General features: G+C 34.8%; 1 protein-coding gene across 1 annotated transcript in view; it reads left to right on the top strand.

The window, feature by feature from the left end:
* LOC149802092 (vacuolar protein sorting-associated protein 33B-like) overlaps positions 1-22,923 on the top strand; it is an 88,969-nt gene that overhangs the window by 28,690 nt on the left and 37,356 nt on the right. Inside the window, exons 6-9 of the mRNA XM_089956490.1 lie at positions 235-339; positions 10,891-10,987; positions 13,791-13,868; positions 14,839-14,912. Of these exons, the coding sequence (XP_089812616.1) occupies positions 235-339; positions 10,891-10,987; positions 13,791-13,868; positions 14,839-14,912 (354 nt within the window). The remainder of the gene's footprint in view (positions 1-234; positions 340-10,890; positions 10,988-13,790; positions 13,869-14,838; positions 14,913-22,923) is intronic.

The following is a 22,923-nucleotide window of genomic DNA, read 5'->3' as shown; positions in this document are numbered from 1 at the left end:
TTACAAGCATCCTCATTTATGTATTGCTCAGGTAAAACTGGCAAACAACCAGTTGATTGGTAGCAACATAGTGGGGCTGTGGGTAAGAGTTTCTTCCCTTTGTTGATATGGGATATAGAGATGGGAAATATGTAAGGGGGGGTGTGTCTCCAAAATGAGTGTGATTGGGTAAGTATTTTTTGGAACAGCAGAATCTACTAAAATGTTTGCATTCTACCTGCATTTTATTGACAGGATGGAGAGCTCAGCTGGATGCATACAATAGCTACTTCCATCCAGAATATCCAGAACCTGATGGGTCAAATTCCAAACAGATATGCAATTGGCAGGGGGGCCAAGGTAATGCAAATAATTTCTAGCAGATCGCTAGTTAAGACAGTTACAGACCATAAAATGGTTGACTTTACAAAATCTGCATTTCATTTGTATTGCATATTTGTTTCATGTTATGTTGTCATTCCATTTGCGTTCCATTCACATTTGCATTTCATGCATCAGCCTATGCTCTCAGAAATATATTCAGATTCTGCATTTTTCACATCCATAATTAGTTTACTTTTGTTTTCACTTGTTTAAAGTGAAATATAAATGCATTACTAAATTTGGGTTTCTGTTGTTGAGAGTTTTAAAGGAACAGAGTGATAGTTTCATATCTGATTTTATTATCTTCTCCGTTAACTTTACATTGTCAGAATCGTTCAGTATTGCCTGATACTGAACTCGCATGCAAATACACATATTGCATTCACATGCATAAAGGAACTACTTTCTATTGTTAACAAACAAATAGCAAATGCATAAAATATAAATGTTTTAAATTATGATAAAATATAACTGCGACTGAAATAAGTTTTAACATTTTTAAAGAAATATTTTAAATGCATACCATTGACATTGGAAATTTAAAAAAATTCAGACATTTTATTTTGCTGTATAAAATGGGATGTAACCTCAGTATCATGGTCCTCTTTCATATAATTGTTAATATACGAAGTAGCATAATAAATTCGAGATATTGTAATAATAATGCATTTAATTCAGTAACATTAAAAAGCAATGAGAAAGAGTGTAACGTAGAAAAGATGTAGGAAAGAGAGAAGGAGAGTAAGAATGTTATTTCAAGTTGACGATATATTGAATCTCCATGTTTGTTGTTATCATGTTTTTTCCTGATAAAACCATCTTTATATTAAAATTAAAATCACACTTGAAAATTGAATATATAAAACATAATGCAAAAGTCAGCTATGGTTAGAAAGTTGTAATGATTCCTTTTGTTCCCAAAATATCATGTTTTCTTTCCTGTCCATTTTGACTTTGATACATTTTTATAATGCATAATAATCTGTACAGAATTATTTAAAACCATAATATGTAGGTATATCTATTTTCATCTTACATGAATAATGTAGGTATATCTATTTTCATCTTACATTAATAATGTAGGTATATCTACTTTCATCTTTCATGAATATATAAAGCACTTGGTTAGAAGAAGCAAGGGTTTTCATATAATTGCCATTTTTGTCTATTTTCTCTAAAGAAATATATGTTAGCACTGGGAGTAATAACTAATCTCAATACAGCTCAATCCCACTGGGAAACATAAACTACTAACCACACTACTGTTTCTGGTGAACTGTAACAGAGAGTACATTTATCAGTATCATAAGCATGTATTGTATACAGAAATTAATTCACTGGTAAAATGCCATGTATAATACAGTATAGAAACCACCGTTGTTTTGTTTCCTTCTAGTAAAGTTGCAATTTTCTTGCCACCATTTTTTAAATGGTTGATGAAACATTCAAATTCAGAAGTAATTTGCTAAAGATTTTGCAGCCTTTACTACTATGAAGAATAATTTCTGATAGGTCTGGGATGAAAGGCCTGACATTCATTCTTACATCCAATTTTGAAATTATAAATTATAATTTTTCTGTCTGAATGACACCTTGAAAGGCAAGAAACATCATTGAGACTATCTCAGTTTTGTTTAAATCTTTGAAATTCAAGAAAATGTTCCTGAAATGCATGCTTATCAATAATGAATGTAACATTATGATCCAACCATTTTTGGGGAATAAATTCCCATATAATGTTAAAATTAGGAAAATAAGAATTTCATTACGTCCAAAATACAGCTTTCTTGAAAAGATGTACATCTCCCAGTTTATACCAGATAAACAAGTGGAAGAAACTCTTATTCATTAGCTCTTCTTTACCACCTCCATTGGATCCAGCTCTTTATACTGCCGTACTGTTACTGGCCATCCCGACATCGCCAACTGTTGAGACAACACTGGCAGTCCAGCTGACACTAGGTCATTTGGAGGGGCTACAGGCTTTGTTCATCAACAATCCCCTCCCCCTCTTCACAGATACATGTCCAGATTGGGAGATAGATGCCTTTCTTTAACAGGAGATATGTCTGTTCATAAAAAAAAGGCATAGAGCTTGTGCAAAGGCCACATCTCCAGCATTTTACTCAAGTCTATTTCCTTTTTTGGAATGCAAACAGCAGGTTTATGCCCACCATCGACTGGAGTCACCTCACCAATTCAAAGATAGAGATGGTGAGGTCAATCTGTTTTGCATACCCCCACACCGTTTATCAAATCGCCATTCTCCCCTTTAGCCTCAGCATCAGCCCCTGGTCTTTCACTCAAACAATTGATTGTGTCCCAGTTCATCCGACATCATCTACATCAGTGGCAGTTGATCTGGGCAGTATCCTCAGACGTGATTTTTCTCCGTTTTAAAGCGGAATTCTGCTTTTCTCCTGACTTGAATCCGATTTTTCTTGATATAGTCTGGGGTTTTGTTTTATGTCCCATCCAGGTTTTTTCTGGTTTTTTAAACGTTCTGTTCGGTCCCATTCCGCAACGACCCTTGTAACGTATTCGCTCCATATATTAGTTAGCCCACAACTCTTGTAAAGAGTATTCTGATTGGTCAAAAGTTTAAATTCATCCAGTGAATCTTCATGTAAATGAAACTGATGGCAATGGAAAGAAGAAGCGTGCTTACAAAAAATGGCATCCCGAGTTGTTGAGAGAGACCATGACACGAAAAGTTTAGATAAAGGTTTAAAAAATGTATGGAAATGGGAATGGCTGGAGCAAAAAGTCGACGGAAATATAGTTGGTCAGTTTATAAGAAAACTGAATGCTCGAGGACTGGCATTTTGTGACCTCTGCAATAAAGATATAAATTACGGAAGTCGTGGTTGTAAGAGTCTGGAACAGATGTAGCCCTCTGTCAGAATATGTGCACTGCATGTCGCCAACACAAGCTGGAGCTTGAAAGGAAAAAGGCTGTCATTGAGAAGGAAAAGAAACGATTGCACATTGAGCCAACAAAATCATTGGTGACAAAAAGGAAGGCTAAAGAAATCTTTGATAAAGCCATAAAAAGAGCTTGACTGGCATATCAACAGGTTTTGTCCAGTGGACAAAAAGACAAGTGAATATATGGGATTATTTGTATATAGGTAATGTACTTGGGTGTTTATTTTACAGATTTGTTATGAAAAGAGAGAAGTGTAATATGTTGGCAGCAAAAAGTGCCTAATTATTGACTTAATTATGATGTGAACACTGATATACACATGAAATAACTTAAGCACCAATAGTATTGGAAAACAAATTCATGTGACAATAAATATTGTGAAATTATTCAAGTTGAAAATTTTTGGTAAGTTTGTTAGCTTTTCAAATGATTATTTTGTTATATATTATGATCATAAGTTGCACCAGGAGCAGCTTTTCATGAGTGTAAAATGCATTTTTGGCCAGGGGCCTTCGGCCACGTGGACCCCCTGATTGGGGGCGCTGCCCCTCGAAACCCCCAAACCCTCCTTTCAGATTTTCATCTTTTTTTTATGGAAGAGATAGTAAGTTCTATCTTACTCCAAGGCACCATCTGGGTATGGAGTTCTTAACAAATCGGAATCTGATGGGACCCCTTGCATTTACATTATTTACATTATCAGAATTGTTGAACTTGTCAAGTTCATTTCCAACAGGACTTGGATTTCAGCAGGAGCGTTATTGCAACTCATCAGTTTGTTATATAGCAGCAGACTTGATTCTAAATGGCTGCCCCTTTCTGTGGGCCTTGTCAGCACATTGGTGCCCCATTTTATGTCCTCTTAATCAAACAGTCATGATCACGCCTGAGATTCAATCATTCCCATGTCAGTTGGGTAATCCAGGTCGACTGACCATTGGAATCCCGCTGAAGAAGCTCCAGGCGGAAATAATAGTAGTTACTGCCACCATTGCACACGTTGGGGCTGCCCACCTGTTGCTGACCTTCACTACTGTCAGCAACATCTGGGAGACAGGGGAATGGCCTCTACACATCAACATCCTAGAAATGAAGGTTGTCATGAATACCTTTCATTTCTGAAAAGATTGACTCTGAGGCGGTAACGGTTCAAATTTGTTCTGACAACAGTGAGGCAACAGATCACTCGACCTGTGTGTTCTGATTTGGCATTTTCTACGTGGGTGCAACAATCTCCATATCAACATACAATTCAGACACATTCCTGGCACCATCAGTGTCCTAGTCAAGAATCAATCCAGAGGTGGTCACGTTCTTCACATGGAATGGTCCTTCCATCAATCAGTCTTCACATGGATTTGCGCACTTCTAGGGCATCCAGTGATCTGCCTCTTGCCGATGAGGTGGAATCAGAAGCTACCCACCTTCATCTCTCCAGTTCTAGATCCAAAAGCTTGGGCTGTGGATGTCTTATCAATCATTTGGGAGGGCTTGTGGGCCTTTGCCTCCCCTCCTATGGTGCTGATACTAAAAATAACCCAGATGTTATGTGGTCAGAATGACAAGATGATTCTGACAGCCTTCTTCTGATGGGACAAGCCCTGGCTCACTGATCTACTCTATCTAGCCATAGTACACCTGGAAAGGTTCTGGCGAACCCAAATTTTCTCCAGCATCCACTGTCATGGGTGGTCCTTCCCTGCCCAGACTGCTCTATTCTTCTACACACTCAGCTGTCACCAGAACAGCCTTGTGTGTCAATCAAATCAAACCTTTGATTGTGGAGAGAATCTCGAGAGTAAGCAGACCCTCCACTCTGAAGACTCGCGTAGGAAAGTGGCATGCTTTTAAGGACTGGTGTTATACCAACTACATCATCCCTTTGCATGCCTATATCCCTCAACTGGCCAACTTTTCTCTTGCTTTTTGAGGAGAAACAGATGTGCCCCATTTGCTACCAAAGAATACTGCCACATAATCTTGGACACATGCTGGCATAACAGCAATCATGTTTTCGACAGGATAGAGACCTTTTAGACAATATTGATCTCAGTCAACCAATATCCCTCATTTTGTCTCCAAATGGATTAAATCCTGAGTTTTAACATGGCTCAATTTGAATCGCTTCGAAGCTTCTAGCCTACACTTCACTAAAATCAGTACCATACACATGTTTCCTGATAGCTTTAGCTTCTGCTTGGAAGGTAAGACAGCTGCATGCCATTTATGTTGACCTGAATTCCCTTCAGTTCAGATCGGAGGGTTTGGAGTTTCTCATGACACCATTGGGCTTTGTAGCTGTTCACGCAGTCTAGCACTAACTTGAAGCTCACAGTGACAGCTCATGGCATGCACAAATGCTTCTTCCTTCTATGTGAACTGGACCACAGGCTGTCACCCTTCAGGGCTGAAATGGTTGTACACTTGGCATACTCAGATGTCTCACCAGATCAGAGTTGCCCACAGAGCTTACTGCTCAAAAGTTTCAAGGAATCTTTTTGAGCCAGAACACAGGATGTCATGCTTCAACCCCTTTCTTTGTGGCTGAAGTGGGTCATACAGTTGGTGTACTCTGATGTCTCACAAGATCACAGTAGCCTCTCATAGATTACTGCTCAGAAGTTTCAAGCAGTCTCTGGGAGCCTCACATTCAAAATCAAAATTTCAACCAGAGGTATAATAGAAGCTGTTGGTTGACAGGCAGAGCCAACCTTCTCACCTCCATTTCAGAGATTTGGCATTGCAGAGGCAATCTAGAATCTGGTGGGTCCAGTGGCAGAAGCACAGATGGCCACCAGACCCAACTGGAGCAATCAACACAGCCTGTTAGCTTAGCTGGATTCATTGGAAAAAATGTTGTAGACAAGATTTCAATAATCATCTTCTTAACTGTATGTTAGGGTCACATGTCAAGTGACCTGAGGCTGTTTTGTAGTTAGGAGAATGGCTTATCATTCAACCATTCTTGTCTAGAAGGATACCAGATGTAAGGATCAGATGTTCAGCATCCCCTCATCGTATTACTAATTTTCCTAATGTAATGTGATTGGGGAACGTATTCGAAGGAGAAGGCAGATTTTTAAGTAAATTATGTTTCTGAGAATACTTACCCAATCAATTAAAAGCCCTCTGAACCACCCCGCCATGCAAGCATCCTCATTAGTATCTCACCCAGCTAAAAACTGGCAACACCTGGTGGTATCAAGAGGAGGTAATGGGCAAGAGTTATTGCCCTTTGTCAATTGATATAAATGGGAAAAGATATAATTTTCATCTTTTAGTAGGGCTGGATTTGCGAGGTAGCAGGCAAATATTCTTAATATAATATGATTGGGTAAGTATTCTTGGAGAAACATCATTTACATAAAAATTTGTTTTCTACATGTAAGAAACTGCGTAGATGATGCTCTACTGGATTAGCATTCGACATATTTGGGTCTGTACAGTTTGGACTCAACTTACATGCAGACATATATTTACATTATATATTTTTATGGGATTATTAGCTTTCAGAATCAGTTTATATCCTTTTGTATTTTTATGACAGATCCTGTGTACTTCAGTTAATGGATCACTTAAAAATATTGAATGCTGATTGGTTATAGTATCCACCTCGGATGCAGTAGTTCATGAGTTTTAACCCCGGCCTAGTCATACCAAATGGTACTAGCAGCTGCCTTGTTTGGCACGAAGCATTAAGTGGTTAGTCTTAGGACTGATCTTCCTGGTGTCAGGATAATGTGACTGGGTGGGACATGATTCTCCATGTCTGTGGCATGATGACCTAGTGATAGTCATTGCTAAAAACTGCCACACTGCAGACATCATAGCAATAAGACTAAAATCATTAAAGCTACATTAAAAATCTAAATCTTACGCATAACTCGGATATGTCATTCATTAAATAGACACACATGCAGAAAAAATATGTGTTCATTATTTTATTATGCTTATATATATGTAATCAATCATTTCTTTTTTCACTTACCAATGTGATTTATGTTATGCTTTTCGAGGTTTAGAAATGAAAATTTTACAATATGGCATTGAATTGAAGTACTCACTATGTGCACTAATTAACAATTATGGGCTGATGTTTTATAAAATACTGAAATCAAGAATCACTGATACAAAAAAGCTTAGTTTTAATTGTCTGTTTTTGATTACATGAAATCTTTTGTATTGTTTGCTGCAGAGATTAAAACTGGTCAGTAGGGTTATATAGACCCCTCTTAATATTATCTCGTGAATATTAATGCCTGACTCAAAACGAGGCTAACTGAGCATAGCTGCCTCAGCTGCTACAGCGTCTATAGTGATGTAATGGCTACTTCCTACAGTGAGAAAGACTTAGATTTAATGCCACCACTTACCTTTTCATTTGCTGAAGCTTATGTCAGGGTAAATAAGAAGTCATTTGGTGAGAAATCCATAACAAGGGATTCAAGTATTTCAGTGAAGAATACATCCAAGATCTAAAAGGTAAGTGGTGCTTTCCCTTATCATCCACACTATGTTAGAAATAATTGTTTCATTGATAAATTTGCTTTGCACTCCTTTTCATTCTCTCAGTTAAAGCTATAAGCACTCCTCCCCTAAACAAAATGTGATGTTGTAAGAGATTTCCTACATCAGTTTATATCCTGATCAATCTGCCCAAGATTATATCTCTCCACAGGGTGTCATTTTCCCCAAAGATTATTGCTGTTTACAATAATCCAAATAACTTGATCAAGTTTCAGATCTCCAAGCAATATCAAGGCTAGAATATGTATGGCATTGATGATTTCTACATGTTCAACAGTTCTCAGTTTTCTGTTACCCAGTTTACCAAAATAAATTGTAAAATAGTTTAATGAAAGAGTTATAGGTAAAATGAGAGTAGAGTAGGTATTAATATTATCATTATTATTACAGTGAGACGTGTTCATAATGGATCTGAGGTGACAGACAGGTGTTATAGACCTCAGAGGGAAAATGAAACACTACATCAGATTAAAGTAATTTATTTGAATTTTTAAGCATGATGGCTGTCTGATTATGCATGTTTGTTTGAAGCATACAATTTACAAGCTTATTTTTTAACAGGAAAAATCAGTTTAAAAATAGACATTTCATATGGTTACATTTTAATCATTGCAGGTCATATTTAAAGAAATATCTGAGGCTACATCAACATTTCCATTCTGCCCTATAGGAGTAGCAGGATCATGTGGACATATCGTTGGTGTACTCTCCCAGCTAGCCAAATACAAACTGCTGGGACAAAGGGCACTTCTCGAAGATATAGCAAAAACATCCCAGCCTCAAACCTGGAATGCTCCAAGAGGTGAAAAAACTTAAAGGAAAAGCAGTGCAAATTAAGTAAATAAGAGGATATGCTAATACAATGGACTTGCTCAGCGATGATACCACACCTCATGGGATAAAATCTACACTCTACAAGCTACAAAATGCTGACAGTTCCATGTTAATCTTACCAGCGTTGGAATTACCTTCTGCTGCATTGGCACAAACAATTTGGTTTAGTACCTTGTGGTTCTGTTCTAAGCTACCAACAAAAGCTAGAGAGTCACTGTATTATAAACATGTATGATGATAATTACATGACGAATGTTCTTCAGATAGTATTAACAAATCCACAAAGTATACATTTAGAGGGTTTAAAAATGACCATGGGTGAAATAAAGAAGTTTGAAGAGCAAACAAGACTCCAAAGCCAGAATTCATTACGGCACAGGATCAGAAGAAATAGAATTACTACATCAGAGTTGGAGAGATTTACAGACTCTGCAAGGATCCAACCATCTTAGCTAGAAGATTAAAATCAGCAAGAAATATTACAACTGTTGCTATGCGCCAAGGGTTGGCAACATAACCTGAAACAGCAAAAGCCTATGCAGTACACAATGAAACCCAAATTGACCTCTATCCTTGCAGAGTGATTGTAAATTTCTGGTGTCCTTGGTTTGCTGCAAGTCTGGACAGAAAAGTTTACAATCCCAAAAATATCCCACCTTTCGGTATGTTAGAAATCAAGTTTCCTCAAGTTAGGAGTGTCATAGAGGTCAACTATCTGGTAAAAGATCAAAATGGAATTCTGAAACTGAACAAAAATCGCAAGTACTATTACGAAAGTTTGACACAGCTTGCAGTCCCAGGATTACAGTGGTGTGGTCTTTTGATATGGTGTCAAAATGACCAGCATATAGAATAATATATGTCAACCAAACAGTTTGGCAACAAGACAAGGTTGATTACTATTATTTCAATTACTATCTTTAACAAGGGAAAACCTGTATGGAATAATATAAGAGAGTTGTCACTTGAAAATCTATTTAAGCAAAAATGTTCTATTTGCAACTGGTTTTTCAGTCTTTTTTGCATTCTTCCGATTTATGCAGAAGTTTCTCATTCAACTCTTCTGTCCTTTGCTGACATAAGGATTGTTCTTGATCATCATTAATGGATTTGGCTTCTGTGTCGGCAAACAGATCTGTCCCAGTTACATCATCATCCGTTCTGTTAAATGAAAAAAGCATCCTTGTACAATCCAACAATTTGATATCATTGTAATGTTAGCCAAACACTAACATATTTCACCCGTTTTTCAGGAATCTGCTGTATATGCAATTACTTATGATGTAATAATGCCTCTTTTAAATTACCTGGCCACAGTGTGGTTTTTAAAGAACTATTTCATTAAAATATTGCAATCAATTTTTGTGTATTATTATATCAATGACTGTTGTAATAAATTCATGATTTAACAGCATCTGAAAAAATATTTTCTTGTTTTTATTTCCTTCTCATTTCACAAAACATATTCTTAATTATCTTTTAGAAACTAAGTGGTTCTTCAGAAGCAAGTACTTCTTTTAAGGGTCTCCTTGATATTTTTTTCACTGCTCCAATCAAATTTTGATGGCGCTGCTTCAGGGCATAGTCTTTTTTCGTAATGATGACCATGACTTGTAATCATCCTTTGTAAAATGAACACATGACTGTTGACTTTGTAACATAGTCAGTGCAAATAAACAAAGCATGTTGCATGAAAGGACTAATACACAATACTAAGAAGCAATATTTCAGGCTTTTACTAAAATAGTACTATTCAGTAGGAACATAACTTTTTTCAATGTATTTTAAATAAACTGAAATATAAAAAAAACATTAATTCATATTTTGAAAATAAATAATAAAGTGAAAAACTTCATTTAAACTTGTGTTTAAAAAATGGATATAATTTAGAATACTCACGTGAAAGAGTGGGCCTTCATTTCTTTTTATCTTAGTTATAAATTTGCTTTTCCAATGTAGGATTCTTTGGAATTAAATGAAAATGAAGTGTTAGATCACATCGTGAATCTGTCATACAATGGGACACACAACAATGCTGTACTGTGTTTATGCTAGTATTACTAATGGCATCCATAACTTCAGCAGCTTTTGCTACGGCTTGCTCAGTTAGCCTCGTTCTGGCAATGGAATCTCAGGCATGCATGTAATTTGAACCGCTGTAAATATTTTCATTTCACCACTGTCAAATAATGCAAAATGGAGCAGTTTTCAGTTTATTTGACTGTCTTCAATTACAGATGTGCTTTGAACTGCTGAAAAAGCTGGAGGGAGACAAATTAGTGGAGCCAGATTATTCAAAATCGGAAATAGGACATTTGATTTTGTTTGACAGAGGTAAATGCCAGTGTAATGGCTATATAGCTATATCAGATTCATTTTGAATGAATTTTAGCTTACTGGGCCTTTTGGTCATGTGAGCTTATGGTATGGCCATGCCTTCAGCTTGAGTTGTCTGTCATGCATTGTTCATCAACATTGCTATTTTGGACTCCTTTAAAAAAAAAAAACACTGGGCCAGTTTTTAATCAGACTTGGTTGGAATGCCAATCTCTTATTCAATATGAACACCATTACTGAAAACAGAAAAGCCTGTGATAAAAAAGTCACTTCTTCACAACAACTACTGAACAGAATTTGACCTATTGAAACAAAAATTATCCTGACATAAAGGGCTGTCGGTTTTATACAGATTATGCCACTCTGATGTCGTATATCACAATCATTGCTATAAATAGACTAATTTAAATGGCTTTGTTTAAAAAACCACTTGGCAGAATTTGACCAAATTTGATAGAAACCTTCCTGGCATAAAAGGTCTTTCAGTTTTATAAATGACACGAATTTGCCATCAAATGTGGCAATTGTTGCTAAAAAAATGGAGAAAAGAAACTTTCATGGACTTCACAGAAACTGCACAGTAAAATTTGACCAAAAAGCTTCAAGGATTATACAAATGATGCTGATGCACCCTCAGATATGGCCACCCTTGCCAAAATAGAAAATTCTTGAAATGATTTGCTGCCAAAAATCAGAATGTGATCAAATTGACTGAAAGCATGCAGGTATAAAGGCTTATATGTTTGTAAAAATGATGCAGATCTTTGATTAATTATTACTGCCATTACAAAATAAAAAATAAAACTTATTTACACAAATGATGTTTATCTACTGTCAAATATGACCACTGCTTCTAATAATATAACAGATTTTGCATAACTTTATTTTAAAAACTCTGCTTAACAGAATCTGACCAGCTTTGACAGAAAGCGCCAAATGATACTAATGTGCCATCAAATATGGCTGAAGATGTAAAGGTACAGAAACAGTGAAACATTTGTTTTCATGACATACACAGTCACCAGTATTGAAAGAAATTTAAACAGAAACCATGTCACTGACCTTTTTATTAGGCAGATATCTGTCAGGTGAGCCATATTACTTGTTATGTACTCTTGTTTGTATATGTAACTGTACACCATTGTGTATATCAGTATGTCCCCCTGTGGCCTGCAAAATGATTGACATCACAAAGTGTCATGAGATATAACAAAGGTGGTGCACCCTTGGGCCATTATAAATGCCCTCATGCAGCCCTCAGGGTGGTTTGAGTTTGAGACCCCAGGTTTTGATGGATTACTGTCATGTTTAATATTATTGATTTATATTGTAGTTTGTTTTTCAGTAGTTGTTTACAAGATTAAAAATAGGTGAAATTACAATTTGTGAACTTAAAGTCTGTCATAGAATTGGCAGGAAATATTTTGATCTTTAAATTTGTCATTCTTTACCATCACAAATTATTTATTTATGTTAAAGTTTGGACTAGAGTTTAACATTATATTTTACTGTACAACCTTCCCCAATTTCCTGATTTACTTTTGAAACATTTCTTTTACTCAGTAAAGTCAGCACATGTCATCACAAAATTTCCATTGATGCTGACAAACATATATCATTAACTGTGAAATGTATTATAAAATATGTGGTCTTTGACCCATTTTATTTATTGATCATTGTCATTTTATTTATTGATCATTGTCACAAGCTCTGCTGCTTTGTCATTTGTGATTTCCTGTTTGGATATTTCCTTGTTTTTGTGAGTTTACATAAACAAAAATATATCATCAGCAAAACATTGCAACAATCTCTGAAACATAAATGAAAGTGACCATTTTATTGATTGTCTTTGAAAGAGAGACAGTGATTGCCTCATTCAGAAAAGCACAAAAGGTCATTTGTTGGGTCACAAGAGTGAGAAGCATATTCATGAAAAATGAGGAAATCTATTGATAAGCTGCCACTCGTGATAAAGGAGCTTGGAGGATTGTCTCCCATGGCTTGGAGGATTGTCTCCCATGGCTTGCAGCAATGTTTATTAATGAAATCTGATATAGTTTGTGTAGTTTGCAGTTGGATCTGACTTACACATTGGTATAAACAGTGGTAATCAGTGCATTTGTAATATTTGATGCGTTTTACTTTTTCCTGTGTTGCCAGTTATTTCACATTCACCATTACATGGTAATTTCAGTGTCGGTTGCTGAAGCTTACATTCAGCGATTTCAGAGCTTTGTATATTTATGTCATAAAAATGTTATATGTATATGTGATAAAAGTGTGCTATATATGTATGTCATAAAAATGTGTTATATTCATGTCATAAAAATGTGTTCTATATGTATGTCATAAAAATGTGTTGTATATTTATGTCATAAAAATGTGTTCTATATGTATGTCATAAAAATGTGTTCTATATGTATGTCTTAAAAATGTGTTGTATATTTATGTCATAAAAATGTGTTCTATATGTATGTCATAAAATGTGATATATGCATGTCATAAAAATGTGTTCTATATGTATGTCATAAAATGTGTTCTATATGTATTTCATAAAAATGTGTTCTATATGTATGTCATAAAATGTGTTCTATATGTATTTCATAAAAATGTGTTCTATATATATTTCATAAAAATGTGTTTTATATGCATGTCATAAAATGTGTTCTATATGTATTTCATAAAAATGTGTTCTATATGTATTTCATAAAAATGTGTTCTATATGTATGTCATAAAATGTGTTCTATATGTATGTCATAAAAATGTTTTCTATGTGTATTTCATAAAAATGTGTTGCAGATATAGACTATGTCACCCCACTTTGCACTCAGGTGACCTATGAAGGACTTCTAGATGATATTTTTGGCATTAAATGTGGTAAGTTTTGTTAATTTTCTTAACTTTAAATATTCATTTTTTAATAAAGAGCTACATGTAAGATGATTGGGTAGTATTTGGGTACATTTAAGCCAAATATTCATTCTCAGTTAATTATTGAGTTAGGTAAGTGGCTGTAAAAATTCCCCAATAGTGTTTTAAACCACAGCATACAGTTTAAAGAGTGAATAGATTGTTTCTTCTTTACAGTACTTATACATGGTAAACTTTTACATCTTTACAGTACTTATATTGGGTAAACTTTTTCATCTTTTCAGTACTTATACAGGGTAAACGTTTTAGAAATATTTATATGCTCACCTCTGTTGTGTATGAGGTGTGCAGTGTTACCTTGTCAAGTCTGTCAAACTGTCCATACACATTTTAGCTAATGTTTTGTCTTTAGGTTGCTAACAAGAGGCATTCATGTTTCATAAATGAATTTCTAGTTCACAGTTGTCAGAAGGGTGTACATGACCTGTCAAAAGGTGTAAAGATGCAAAAAGATGTAAATAAGCTGTCAAAAGATGTAAAGAAGCTATCAAAAAGATGCAAATAAACTGCCAAAAGATATAAATAAGCTATCAAAAAGATGCAAATAAACTGCCCAAAGATGTAAATAAGCTGTCAAAAAGATGCAAATGAACTGTCAAAAGACGTAAATAAGCTATTAAAAAGATGCAAATAAACTGCCAAAAGATGTAAATAAGCTATTAAAAAGATGTAAATAAACTGCCAAAAGATGTAAGTAAGCTATCAAAAAGATGCAAATAAACTGTCAAAAGATGTAAATAAGCTGTCAAAAAGATGTAAATAAGCTATCAAAAAGATGCAAATAAACTGCTAAAAGATGTAAATGAGCTGTCAGATGATGTTAATAACCTGTCAGATGATGTAAATATATTATTCAGCCATTAAATTATTTCATCTAAAACTGTTTTAACCTTTGACCATTCTCCTGCCTTTTCAGGTTTCATTGAATTTGATATAGACATCAGTGGCAAAGAACAGGGTGCCAAGATCCTTCTGTCCAGTAAAGATGTGGTTAGTTCATTATAAATTAAAGACATTTCTGGTTCACTTTCATAATGATGTAAGAGAGATTATGATGTGCTGCAGCAATCTTAGCACTTTTATTGTCACTGGCATATTTCTCAGAAACTGTTTTTATTCTGCAAAAAGGTTAAGTTTTGTACATATATACTTGCTTATAAGTCAAGTATTGTACATATATACTTGCTTATAAGTCAAGTTTTGTACATATATACATGTACTTGTAAGTCAAGTTTTGTACATTTATACTTGCTTATAAGTCAAGTTTTGTACATATATACTTGCTTATAAGTCAAGTCCAACTGCAAACAAGGTTGACGCAGCGCTACTCTTGCATGACGTGCCAGCAGTTCAGGATCTATTTAGTTTGTTCTGTTGATTACCCATAACAGTTTGCATAGACCTAGATTTGCTAGTGCATTATGCAATGGCAGAGTTGGGTCTGTGCATTTTTCATTTAGACTTGACTTATAAGCAAGTATATATGGTACATTCTATTGTTTATATTGTCCTGGGACATGATATGCAAGGAAGTATTTGTAACTTTTGTTGTAAGTCTGTAATGGGACAGATTTATTGATAATGTTCAAATTATTATTGGACTGCTCCGGTGGCCTGGTGGTTAGAACGTCCGCCTCATATGCAGGAGGTTGCGGGTTTGAACCCCAGCCAAGTCATATCAAAGACTTATAAAATGGTACTAACAGCTGCCTCGCTAGGTGCTCAGCATTATGAGGTTATTGTTAGGAGTGGTCGGTCTGGTGTCAGGATAATGTGACTGGGTGGGACATGATGCTACATGTCTGCAGCATGATGCCCCAGTGCTTGACACCACTATAAACTGCCACACTGCATACACCATTGTGATACGAGTGAAAAATTGTTAAAGCTGTGTTAAAAATCAAAATCACACACACACAAATCATTATTTCAGGGCCTTGGGTGGCCTAGTACTCTAAAGCACTATCCTTTACCAGTCAATGCTATCTCACCTGTGTCTGTGTGGGTTTGAGTCTTGGGAATAGCCAATGAGGGTATGTGAGTAAATTACCGATAGCTTCCTATGGGTCACTGGTTCTGCCCTGGTGTTTCCTGGTTCTTCCTCCACCAGTTAAACTGCCTGTATTTAATGTTTTGCCAAAAAAGTCCCATAAACATCATCAAATCATTATTATCTTTTTATTCCTACAATTTGGTCTTTATATGCACATGCCTTTGTAAAACCATTTCAAAATAAACTGTATATAATTCACTGTACAGTACAAGTTGAAATGTTAAATTCTTTTATGAATTTAAGGTCCATATTTTAAAAATTATGGTGAGATAAACATATAGTTTAGCATATGTCTAAATCTTACATATTTGTCAATATCAAGTGCTGGTTGTTCAGTGAACAGTGAACTTGCTATAGTGAACATTGTTGTTATAAATGTTGTTATATATGAATGCCCACATTAGATCCTATAAAAAGCCTTTTTGTTTTGTTGCAACAAATGCTTCATTATAATGAACACTTCATGTGGACCCCAGATCATTTGTTATGGGAAGCAACTGGTGTAATTTTTATCTAGATTCAACTGAGAGTTTTGTCTTTGCTCACATGACTTTAAGGCTTGGATTTGTGTGAAGTGTATGTCATCCATCATTATGTATTCTTTTCAACTTTCAAATACTCAGAAACCACCTGATATATTTTATTCAGATTTGGCAGAAAGCAGTCTGGTCTGAGGGTCATTCAGTTTTATACAAATGATGTTTATCCACCATCAAACTATAGCCATACTGCTTGTTATGTTGGGGTGAAATGATTCATTGATATATCAGTGCATCGATACTTTTGCTTGAACGATACACATATCAATACAAAACAATACTTTCATATATGTTATTTTAGTCTTCAGCAATTATGAATAATTATTATTTGTTTGCCTTCTTATTCTTTAAGTATAGAATTCATCTGAAACAACAATTGCAGCCCGAGGCACTCATTTTTATTAGTAAAAACGAAAAAGGCTATTGAGAGTGCTTGCTCGTCATCTGCAAATTGAAACAAAGTGTCATGGTTCGTAATCTGCACCCACCCACCCCTTTCCATGCTAATTATCTTAATCCAGCAGCACGTTCAGCATAAAGGATAGATTCCGAAGTTTCTACAGTTATTTTAATCTTATCTACTTTGGTTGATTTGAACGCTTCACTGCCGGTGTGTCACACTGTGAAATATTTTATGTTCAAATCTTATTGGTGGTAACTGCATGTTCTGGTTCAGGTTAAATAATAGCTACCAATCAGGAATCGGTGTAGCTTATTCCCCGAGTGACAGACGGGAAGTACCTGGAAAGCGACAGAGAAACTTCACTCTAAAGTCATTGATATGTAAAGTACTTAAATATAGATGCTGTTAGGGCAATTGCATGAATCATGCAAAATATATACAAATTTGCACACTTGGAGAACAATTTTGTGTGAGAACTCCCACAAATTAATTGAAAGTCCCGCATATGAAAATGTACTTGGCGAAGCATACAATTTTTATTTAACCATTCTTGTCGTGTCATGACTTTCAGGTAGGCAAGAGTTTACACATCTGGAGTATTCAAACATGACAAAAATGGTTGTTAAACTAAATTTAATTAGCACATTGTGCCCTGGAATAAGCATTTTGTCATAGTTTGAACCCTCCATGAAGGAAGTTTTACAAATACATGCATAAAATACAGGCCACCTAGAAAACCCAAAATGTCTGAATCCCGGCGTTGTTCATTACGTTTTTATTTTCCAAATACTGGCTGGTGATAGTGATGATGACAATAATAATTAAAGGTGGATTAATGGAACTGGGAAAGTGGTAATGGAGATACCAGTGAGTGATTTTGAGCCCAGAAATGGTATTAATTCGAGTCAGATATACGTGTTGGATGGACAAAAATGGAGAGCATGATGGTCAGTCTCCTTTTCAGCAGTATTTCAAAATTAAATGTAGAAAGGGCAGAATACTCAGCCTAATGAAAATACAAACAATTTAAAAGTAAATGCAATTTTCATTTTTTTTATCAATCAGTTTAGCCCTGCGAATCAGATGCTGTAAAACCATATATCCATATCAGGGTCAAGATAAACTGAATAAGTAAGGATGGAAAAAATTAAATCAAGAAGTGAAGATATTTATTTGAATACCTCTGTCTGCGCAAGCAGACTATGGCATTAACTAAAATATCTAATATAGCATCATGGAACAGATAAGAAATCTGGCATAGTAGTCAGTAAATTACTGATTCAAGAAGTTAGTTTGTGTTAGTGAAAAATGCTATTTTGGAGCGGATGTAACCAAAAGGTAATATCTGTGAGTTCTGGAAAATTGTACATAACAGCCACAAAGATCAGTTTCCCAACATCTTCAAACTGACAAAGGTAGCTATGTATATACCCTTTCAGAAGGAAGCACAAAACAATATTCATACACAGATAAGGAACAGAGTATGCTCAGAAATAATTAACAGATTAATACCTATACGACTAGTGGTGAGAGTTTTTAAAGATTAGAGCTCTAAAAAAATGGAGTATTCAAGTCTTAGGTAAATATTGAACCCTCCTTTTTTTCTACTTTCCCCTTCTTTTGGTGACAATGGGTGAAGTCCCCCTTAAGACAAAATCTTGGCAGCATCGCCTTAAGTTGTACATGGGGAACACATTTGGAATTTCTCATTTTATGCAGAGATATTTATCCAGTGAATGAAGGTACTGATTGAATAAATAAAATTACCACAGAATCAGCAAGGGGGTAGATTTCAAAGCTGAAGTTTATCACCTTGTGTAAATTTTTTTTTAACAATTATAGAATAGGACTGGGTGTTGTCAATAGTTTTCCTTCTTCTCTAACAAATACAAGTACCTGTGGCCACAGCAGTCTTTTGCATCTGCAGGAAGTACACTATGATAGATTTTGGTGGTATTCATCCTCATTCCCATGTCCAGGTTTTGAAGATAACATTGTAATGTCTTCCAAGTTTAAGTTAAACATGAAATTGGTAATTAGATGTTTCAAAGCATTCATGCAGTGCAAAACAAAGGGCCTGGTGACTAAAGTGAGTTAAATGGAACCACCATTAAATGGCCTAAAATGATGAATAAAAACTCAGTGATAACCAACAGGTAGTTTGAAAGTATTTTTGTTTTCTTGTGATCAATGAGAATTGGATATAAATATATGATAACTATATCTCTCTCTGTAATCTGTATACTGGAAATACAACTAGTATGCCAACATAAATAAAGGGGCACCACCTACCTTTCAAAGATGGAAAGACCATCAAGTGTATTGATAGGTATCATATCACAAGCTGTGTATCATGAATTGAATTTAGCACAGATGCATCCTTTCACCCCTGTTGTTATGACCTTACAGTAGATGTCAGCCAGGTGGGGGATCTTAATTCCACTTGGGTCACTTGTCTTGTGTTCTTAGATAGCCTCATTTCTCGTGCTGAAATGTGAAATCTGCAGCATGGCTTCAGGGATGCTAAAATGTCTGATTTTGGCAGAAGTAGAATCATTCATAATTTTAACCTCAGGTTATGCCAACATGATTACTTCTGTCAGATTCCAATTTTTCATTAAAATAAAATGTTATATTGATGAACTGCAACTTAAACAACTCTATATTCTTGTAAGGTATGGGATCCATTTGTGAAAGCATTTAACTGCTTGCGCTGCAAGACTGGTTAAAAATCATGTTATCATAGTGCTCTTATTCCTTTGAGAAAGTTTGAGAAAGATCATGAAATGAAAGGCAACAAGTCAGGACTTTATAGCATCAACAAAGGATGATAAGTATGCATTTCTTTCTTTATGGACTGAAGCATGGCACATGGCACCAAATGAGTACATTTAAACCAAACTTACTTTGAATCAGTAAGTTTAAGTTACAGTGACGTATTCTCATCTTTATATTTTGATAATGACTTTTTGTTAACACATTTTGTCTTTAGTTCGTGATCTTGTACTGATGGAGAATAATTTTTGAATAAATGCACTTAAAGTCATATTGCACATGCTATCAAGGGTTTCCGATTGAATTGCCTCCCGGAGTGGTAAAGCAAATTGATCCATGGATCAGGAAAACAGAAAATATGAAAAGGATGCTAGCAGTGAGATGTGTCTAAAGAGAATATAACTGGGATCATTAGGAAAGTGAGTAAGATGGAATGACCATCTGCCAAAGATGAAACTGTGGAGGAGTAATGGTATGATTGTTAATTGCTCACCAAACATAGCACAGAAAGCATTGGATACAAAGAAAGCCTGCATCTCATTATATAGGTCTTGCAAGAAATATAATCCATGGACAGAAACATCCCAGAAACAACATGCATTAATTATGAAACTTACTCTTATTAAACTAAGCAACAGAAAAGAGCGAAAACCAACAAGTTTTGTAAATTTCAACAAACAATTTATCTCCCTTGAATACAAAGTGAAAATTTAAAAAGAACTTACAGTATTGTTAATTAAACCCCAAATAGTCCTACAAGTTCTCTCACAAGTCTAAATGTATAAGTTCCAACTGAATTCCAGTGGTATTCCAAAAATAAATTCTGATATTGAATGAACTGATGTGCCTGTAGTCTCAATTTTGCCAATGTGACAGTGGTCTGGAGTGTGTTGATGTACTAAGTCTTTTGATGTAATATAATCCAAAATGTACTAGTCTGAATTCACTATAATTCCAAATCAATGTTTCAGTCCAAGAATATTGAGCACTTTACAATTTCAGTGAGTAATAATTTGAATAATTTAAATAAATAAATGCACCCAAACTAAAAACTGAAAACAACAATTAGACTGATTCTGCTTCAGATGCTATGGCAGGAATGAGTAATTCTGAGGTCGCAATCACCATTTCTGACAACATGTAGAAAACTTCCAATCTGGAAGTTTCTAAGGTCAGAATCAAGACCATTTTTTAAACTCCTATCAGAGCAAATATGTTTACTCTTAATAATGATCTAATATTTAATCTTTGATCTTATAGAAATATTAGCTCTGTATTATATTGTTTTCAATATAACTGGTAACTTGGTTTTTGACAAGGTCAAATACAAAATACGGATGTACATACAATCATTAAGAAAAACCAACAAATAATACAAATTAAATATACATAACATTAAGATAAACATAATAAACTGATTGTGGGAGGAGATTCAGCTCTTAAACCTGAGAATAGGTCAACATTTGAAACAGTAAATAAATGGATGACTATACAGATATGAGAGGATCCAGTATAAGGCTTTGAAGAAATGTGATGAGAAAAGATGGAGAATATTTACAAGCTGAGCAAACTGAATTAGGTGTGCAGATACCTTACATAATAGTTGTCAGAGAAGTGATTCAAAGTCATAAAATGCTTGTCATAAATTAGACATACATATACCTTATATAACATGTTGTCACCAATAAGCTGTCATTTGTCAGTGTTTCCCCACCTCTTCACTCCTCATGATTCCCTTGTATTGAGATGGGTGTGGGGAACCTGCCCCTCACAAGAAAACTTTTGGCAGTATCTCTGCATTACTGTTAGATGTTAGTAGCAGTTGTTATCTGCTCCCTTGCGGTAGTCTCCACCCAACCCACCATAAGTCTTTAAACCTTTTCACTTGCCTAAAGACCACACTCAGTCATATTCCTGAAAGTCTGATGTCTACAGCAAATTCTATGTATTGTACTTTAGCAAACCAAACAGCAATGTTTGACACTCAGCTTGATTATTACTTAGCATCAAACAGTGATGTTGACTTTTAACTTGATTTCCAGCTTTCAATCAAAATTAGTGTCGTATACAGAGCAAAAATGTCAAAATTTGCAAAAACTGCAAGAAAGTATTAATCTGTTGCTACCTATATCATAGTACAAAATAAATAACATGTTACCTTTTTTATTATTATTTTCCTTGTTTTGTAAAAAAAAATCTTTGCACTTTGTCAGCCATAATGGACAAGACTATGCTTGAAAAGCACTTGAGAGGTACCTTTCAGTATGATGCGTGAAATATAACATCTTGATACACATTATGATGTATGAAATATAGCATTTGGATACACATTATGATGTGTGAAATATAATATTTTGATACATATTATGATGTGGGAAATATAGCATTTGGATACACAGTATGATGTGTGAAATATAACATCTAGATACACATTATGATGTGTGAAATATAACATCTGGATACACAGTATGATGTGTGAAATTTAACATTTGGATACACAGTATGATGTGTGAAATATAACATCTGGATACACATTATGATGTGTGAAATATAACATCAGGATACACATTATGATGTGTGAAATATAGCATTTGGATACACAGTATGATGTGTGAAATATAACATCTAGATACATGTTATGATGTGTGAAATATAGCATTTGGATACACAGTATGATGTGTGAAATACAACTTATGGATACACATTATGATGTGTGAAATATAACTTCTGGATACACATTATGATGTGTGAAATATAACATCTGGATACACATTATGATGTGTTAAATATAACATCTAGATACACATTATGATGTGTGAAATATAACATCTAGATACACAAAATAATGTGTGAAATATAGCATTTGGATACACATTATGATGTGTGAAATATAACATCGTGATACACATTTTGATGTGTGAAATATAACATTTAGATACACATTATGATGTGTGAAATATTACATCTAGATACACATTATGATGTGTGAAATGTAACATCTAGATACACATTATGATGTGTGAAATATAACATTTGGATACACATGATGTGTGAAATATAGCATTTGGATACACATTATGATGTGTGAAATATAACATTTGGATACACAATATCATGTGTGAAATATAGCATTTGGATACACATTATGATCTGTGAAATATAACATTTGGATACACATTATGATGTGTGAAATATAGCATTTGGATACACATTATGATGTGTGAAATATAA

Source organism: Sinohyriopsis cumingii, chromosome 4, assembly GCF_028554795.1.
Source record: "Sinohyriopsis cumingii isolate HCF-2022 chromosome 4, ASM2855479v2, whole genome shotgun sequence".
NCBI lineage: Eukaryota > Metazoa > Mollusca > Bivalvia > Unionida > Unionidae > Sinohyriopsis > Sinohyriopsis cumingii.
The sequence above is the reverse complement of the archived record's forward strand: the minus strand, read 5'-3'. Positions and strand labels throughout refer to the sequence as shown.